The following is a 6,829-nucleotide window of genomic DNA, read 5'->3' as shown; positions in this document are numbered from 1 at the left end:
TAGTTGTTTACAATGTGTCGCTTGCAACTTATTCGCGCCATGGGACCTGCACCCGTCCCGCATCACGGGCGTTGAAAGGGTTGAACGGGTTAAAATAGGGGGAGGGGGACTTGACAGCAAACCAGGAGAGGGGCGTATAAAACACTCTGGAGCGCGCACTGCTGGAAGAAAACGTGTGTAGGCTACGAGTGAGAGAGGAACGCGAGCTCTTTTACGCATTTGGCACGCACGAGTTTTTAGTCGTTCAGAATGGTCAGTAGTCGTAGCGGTTATTATTTACAAAAAGGTGGATGAAGATTGGAGAAACTTCTGGGAGTAGGTGGGAATCTTTGTCATCTACACTTTGCCAAAATTGCTTGGCGAAAATAGTCCAGGAAACCTTTAAAACAGATTTAGTCCACTACGTTTCAGCCTTCAGGAGAGGTTAGCCCAGGTTGTGCACACTGGAGAATGTGGCCACATCAATGGATGCTTAACGACTGAGAGCGAAGGAAACAAGAAAGCTAAACTGAGAAGTATTTTTGGCGACCTGGAGTAGAGAATGTGGCGGGGACATAACGGGGCAAATGGGCAGTACGTCTCCTGATTTTGGAGAAATTCACAAGGGCGCAACAAGAGATAAGAAAATATGTTGCGTGTTTGAATGGTCCGGTTGTTTCTTGAGCATTTTTTCTTACCTAATGGACAGCTTAATTGTCGCTACACTTTCACTCTCCCAGAATTAATATCAACTTCAAAGATTAAGTTTGAAATCGCCAACTTCCACAAGGATGCCAACATATTTTGAACATTGACTTTACCTGTAGCTGTACATAGAATTGAATTTGGCCCTCCTAGGCTGATGTGCAAACGAAACGAACAATTCAACAGAATTGCATACTTATTTTAAACACCTGGTCCCAAACTCTTATTGCACAGATTTTTTGTCTCCATTCCGATTCCCTTTCCCTTTAATTTTGTAATTCTGAATCCCGAAGTGGCTCCGAAGTGGTGTTGCGGCTCCTCGTCCGCAGCGGATCCGGAGATCGGAGTCGCTGCAACGGGAGGAGGCGGTGTTGGAACTCCGGTCACACCGCAGGGTCCGAAAGCCGGTCGAGTGAAAAGGATGATTCGACTCGCGGCAGAACTCTTGTTGCTTTTAGGACTTCTAATTCTTACTTTGCACATAACGGTTCTACGGAGCAGTCCGCTTCATCAAGGAAATGTAACTTTGAGCCAGGATGAGGACAGTCTCCGTGCTGAGGTGAGTGCATTTCACCATTAAAGACCAGTTACTTGACATTCTTTCAGGCCTACAGAGACTCGATTAGTAGGAATAGTTTGGGGTTGCATTCAATGCAACGCAGTCCCGGGATTTACGATTTAAAAAGGCGTCATTAAGTTAAATATCTTTGCACGTATTCAGGCGATAACAGACGTTCATCGTGATGATGGCGGTTAGTAATTCAAAGCCACATTCCCCGAGGGACTTCCTGAGTCTTTGGGGTTTGTTGACACAATGCGAGGATGTAGTGTTCCAGGACTCCCCTGGGACGGCTGGCCAGTAAGAGGAGCCAGAGAAGATGAGGTGGGGTCAGAGGTCAAGCCCGCCAGCACAGCTCCTTCATGGCTGGGAGCTTAAACGTTACCGTCAGGCCCCAGTCTGTCATCTAGTGCTCGTCACTGTCATCCTGAAACACCAAGCAGAGGAGGCTGGGAGACAGGTTCTCTCTGGGGACAAGTGCTAGGTTAGTGCTAGCATCAGGCTAACCTCTTTACGTCACACGTCGTCACGCAGGGATTCTTAAACACCGTTTATTGATGGAATTCCGAACCCAAACAACGTGGCATCCTCGTACGGTAAATACCTCGCCAGACTCCAGGCCACGTGCTGGATCTGGAGCCAGCCGGCCCGGGAGAAGACAGGGAGGTACCTAGAACCACAGCCGCCTCCAGTAACCCTTGAACCTGTCGTTTGTGCGTCAGAATAGAGTTTATAGTTTCTCTCACGAGTCAGAGTCCTGACCCGTAGGTCAAGAGGGTTTCTGGGATCAACAGTTTTTTTTTTACAGAGGCTGTTAAGCATCCCTCGGCTATTGTTTGATGTATTAATAGCCATGTCCCTGTCATCAACCTCACAAACCCAATGAGGAATGGTTCTGAATACCCACTGGGAAATTATGAATGGTGTCCATTGTAAACGGTGTGTTTGGAAGGTGTGAGATTTAAATGGAAAGAATCGTCCCTAAAACGGGTCAAGGCGTGTTGGATGCGATCCTGTCATCACCACTGTGGAACTAAGTTGTGTATTTTAAGTAGGATCATAAATAGAGGGATTGAGATATTGTTCCGAATCTGTTTCTAGGTGCATGCTTTGGAAGGCTGTGAGGACTTCTTAGAATCGACAGAGTTTTTGTTTAGCAGCCAAATATTTGATTGCGCTTCATGGATATTATGGATGACCCCACAACGGTGACATGTTAGATCTGCTACAACTAGAGAGACACCAGATCAGGTTCTAAACCCTTTCCTCAAACCTGGCCATCACACTGCAGACAAACACCATTTTCACCATTCACAAAAGGTGCGCAAGTATTCAGAACGTGGAGCTGATTTCCAGGAACAAGCAGCCCAGAGACAAACACACACCACCAGCCTGCAGAACAAGACTGCTGGACTGTCGTTTGAATAGTTCAGTGTTCCTGAACGGGCCTCTCTGAGCATGTGCAGATATGGTTCACTGATCTGCCACTGAAGACGATGATGTCATCCCTTGCCGGGCCTTGTCACGGCCCAGGGGGTTATTGTGGTGCCAAGGTGTCATATTTAAAGTGCCTTTCACGAGAACACAAACGACAGGATGTGGCTGGTGCACCTGTAGAGAGCAGCCCCAGCGGCTTCACACACAGCCAGCGGAAGCATCCGGAACAATATCATCAGTGACTCACAAAGGACGGGTGATTTTACAGTCTGGATGAATCTGCTTGGAAACAGTGTCTCCATGGAACATAAACAGCTATTCAGCAACAGAACATGCATGGCTGTTGTATAGATCAGTGTTGATACAGGAGAGAGCACACTAGTCGTCTGACCACGTTTATTTACAGTTAGCCATACACAGTTACTATGCACCCGGTTGCACAGCCAACAAAAGGTCCTTTGTGCATCTATTGATCAGAATCAGAGTGAGAAATTCCGGTTTATTGCCAAGTTCGTTTTCACATATAAGGAATTTGCTCTGGTGATGTTGGTTCAGAAAATAAACATAGTAGTAAAATAAAAAATACAAAGAAAGATAAAGTACTGCGGTAAGGCTATATATATAAAATAAATATTTACAGTAAAAAAAAATATTAACAAAATACAATATGTGCAATATGACAAAAACTTAAATAGCGAAATGAAGAGCGGTGCAGATTGAAAGAGAAGAACGAGAGCACCCGTTTGAGAGATGTGACAGCAGAGAGAGTTCTCTCTCCACGGAAGTGTCAGGTTGAAAAGCATCTGGCACAATGTGACCTGCCTTCATTTCCTGCCTACCCCCCCTGCCTGGCCCCCCCTGCCTGGCCCCCCTGCCTGGCCCCCCCTGCCTGGCCCCCCCTGCCTGGCCCCCCCTGCCTGGCCCCCCTGCCTGGCCCCCCCTGCCTGGCCCCCCCTGAGAGGACACCAATTGAAACTGGAGTCATGCTTCTTTAGGCAGGCATCGCAGAGTGAAGAAAGGGGAAGTGGGGAGGGAGGGCAGGGGTGTGAGTCTCATTCATGGTGTCTTCAGGGCGGGGGTAGTGGTGGGGGGGAGGGGGGGTAACAGCGTCCTGGAGACCCTAGATGACCTAAGGAATGGTGTGTCACTTTTGATCTCCAAATGAAAGAAGTTTCTCATCCTCAGAAATTAGGCCTGGGATCTGAGAGAGCGACGTAACCGCTGAGCAAAACACGCCGGAATGCGAAGAGGGTGACGATGTTGAACCTGCCCTGACAACAGCTCTGACTCTGAGAGGAATAAATATTTACGATTGTAGCGATTATACTGAGAAATACCTTCTGGTTATCGGGTCTGCTTCTGGACTGTTTTCTGTCCCTCAACGAGTCCCCCTCAGCCTGCGGTGGGGAATGTCTCTCCCTCTGTGGTACCAGCTAGCAGGACCACAACCAGTCAGGATTGCGGTCCAACAAGCCTGCATTCATCAGCTCCACATGTGGAAACCCACTCTAACCGCCAGCCCACTGACAGAAGAAGCTCTGTGTGTCAGTGCGTTTTCACACTGGTCAAACGAGTAAAGCAGTCGAACTGTAAACGTAAAAAAGGGACGCTCTCTGTTTTCATTTGGTTCCACTCTTGTACTCAGGTCCTCCCTGATTGGAGCAGTGTTTGTATTAGATGGTTGACAATCAGAGGTGGGCTATGTGGTGCAGCTGCCGACTGGAGTTCAGTTACCAGCAGGGACTAAAGGCTGGGGACTTGAAAGGCAGGGTTATCACACGGGCATCTGAGCCAGGGAGCCTGCAGATACGAGCAGAGAGGTGCCTGTGATGTTCTTGTGAGCGCTGGGTGGGGCTGGACCAGCCCCCCCCGTTCTCTCCTGAAGCCTCACTTCCTGTTTATCTGCCAATCCAGTTGGTCAGTTGCGGGAAGTAAAGAGGGATTCCATCGTCTTCATTCTTTAAATGTTTTAATTGGTGTTCATGGTCATGGTCATGGATTCTTGTTTATCAAGGTTTCACTGTCCCTGTGTTGTGACCAGAATTGACCAAAAGATTCTTTAGGGCGATGTGGTGTCATATGGAATTCATTTCACTTTTCACTTCTAAAACATTTTACAGTGGACAAGGTTAATCCATCACTATCACCAAGCTCATGAGTTACAGCTACACACAAGCCACATGTGCTGGAACAGAACGAACAGTGGCTGGAATATTCTTATTCTGTCAGGCTTTATCTAGATGGTGAACACGGTCATTTATAATACATCCACGCTGGGCCCTCGCTCCTTTACCAGGCCTCATAGTCCCAGAGTGCACCTTGGCCGGACCCAAATGGTTCCTCTGGGGGTGTTAACCAGCCGCCGCAGTGTGGCCGGGCTGACAGTTCGTCTGTGACGGGTCACCACAGCCCCGCCGGCCTCCTCCCAGAGCGGGCCCTCCCTAGCCACATACACACACGGCTGGGAATGTGGGAAATGAAAAAAGCAAACAGGGAACAAGATTGATGGTCTTCTTTGATCTTTATTTTTTGCCAGCACATAGCGGATGATTGCTGTGCCTGTTGGTCTGTCTGTCGGACGGACGGCCGAGGGGGTAATTGCTCCTGGTGTTTGGACGTGACCAGCCTTGTGGGGTGTGTTTACTACCGCTGTCAGACGACAGCACCGTGCTCCGTCTAGCAGCAAAGCAGTTTGCTCAGGTTTAAGTGCTTGGCGACAACACTGGATGTTTAAATCAAACCATGACTAGCCGTCTCAGCCCAGGACCCCCCCCCCCTCTATATAGGACGTAACACTAAAATACAGCATCATGTCTCTTTGTTTTAAATAGAATGGTAATGTTCCATAGTACCAGGGGATGTGACTGTCTGCTGGGAGAGGAGGTCCAGGGCTCCCTCTGCCTAAAATATCAATATAATGTTGCTAAGTGCTCTTCCAGCGGTCTGGCAGGGGCCATGGGCGGCGTATGGGCAGCACAATCCTCCCAACAAACCCTGTTTGTTCAAGAGGGACCACACGTTTGGGTTTGTTCTGCCAATCCATACACATAAATCTCTGTGGGAAATAACGTTCATGGTTCACTAGCATTGTGTTTGCATCGAACACAAACTGGACCTTTCCCTCCGGGTTCCTCCTCTGCTTCACCGTGTTCGGGCGCCTTTACCGCATGTTACTGTACCCTCACTGACATAAAGATGGATAATCCTCACGATGACATCTGTGCCTCTCTCTCTTAATCTGGTGTAGAATAATGCCAAAGCAGAGAGCAGCTTGTCAGCCCAGCGTGGTCCGGGGGACAGGAAGTCTGGTCCGGAGCCACGCTTGCCCCACCGCCCAGCGGCGCTTCCCTGGACCCAGACCCACGGCACCGGGGCTGGCCTGCAGAGAGACGGGCCTGGGGCGTTCCTCCTGGACCTCCACAACTTCCCTGACCTCTCAAAGGCTGATATCAACGGGCAGAACCCCAACATCCAGGTAAACAGCTCTCCAACGCTGCTGTTTCTCACCAGTGATTGGTGTGTGTGTGTGTGCGTGTCTGTGCGTGTGCGCGTGTGTCCACACGGTCATGGTCATGTGTCTGTGCCTGTCTGGGAGACATGGCTGCCTAAGCACATGAAGCAGGATGAACAAACAGGAAGGAGCTGAAGACCCTGGTGCACATCGTTAACCCCTTTCACTCCCTCCTCCCCTCCTCCCCTCCCCTTCACACTCGTCCCCCTTCACACTATCTCTCGCTCTCTCTCTGTGTCTCTCTCTCTTTCTTCCTCTCACTCTCTCTAGATAGCCACCAAAGGTCAGATCTCTTGTCCATTATAACGACAGGCGATAAGCAGCCACTGACCAGAAGTTGCGCACGGCAACGCAGTCAGAACAGGCAGCCTGACGGCAGGAGTGTGTCCGGCTCTTTCTCCCACAAGCCCCCTCAGCATCCTGCCGACGGCCAAACAACCCTGGCTGCCATGTTTAAATTGTTCTGCTGTCTAATCCTGCCAGGCTCGCTCCGCTTCTGAGAGCGTCAGATGGATTGTGAAGGGCTACATCCCAGCACGGACAGAGTGTGTTTAACATCTCAAGATGTGGGGAGAGAGTGGGCGAGAGAGGGAGGAGAAGAGAGGGGGGGAGAGGAGAGGGAGGAGAGGGGAGAGAGG

General features: G+C 49.8%; 1 protein-coding gene across 1 annotated transcript; it reads left to right on the top strand.

Annotated features, from left to right (window-relative positions):
- Window positions 1-222: 222 nt before the first annotated feature.
- Window positions 223-6,155, top strand: ism1 (isthmin 1; the record flags this gene model as incomplete). Its single annotated transcript, XM_067236925.1, is given in 2 exon segments — window positions 223-1,243; window positions 5,928-6,155. Coding segments are annotated over 2 exon segments (366 nt in total), but the record flags the coding sequence as incomplete, so codon positions are not given.
- Window positions 6,156-6,829: the final 674 nt, after the last annotated feature.

The sequence above is a fragment of the Osmerus mordax genome, chromosome 5, assembly GCF_038355195.1.
Source record: "Osmerus mordax isolate fOsmMor3 chromosome 5, fOsmMor3.pri, whole genome shotgun sequence".
Classification (NCBI taxonomy): Eukaryota; Metazoa; Chordata; class Actinopteri; order Osmeriformes; family Osmeridae; genus Osmerus; species Osmerus mordax.
This window is presented reverse-complemented; position numbering and strand designations above follow the sequence as displayed.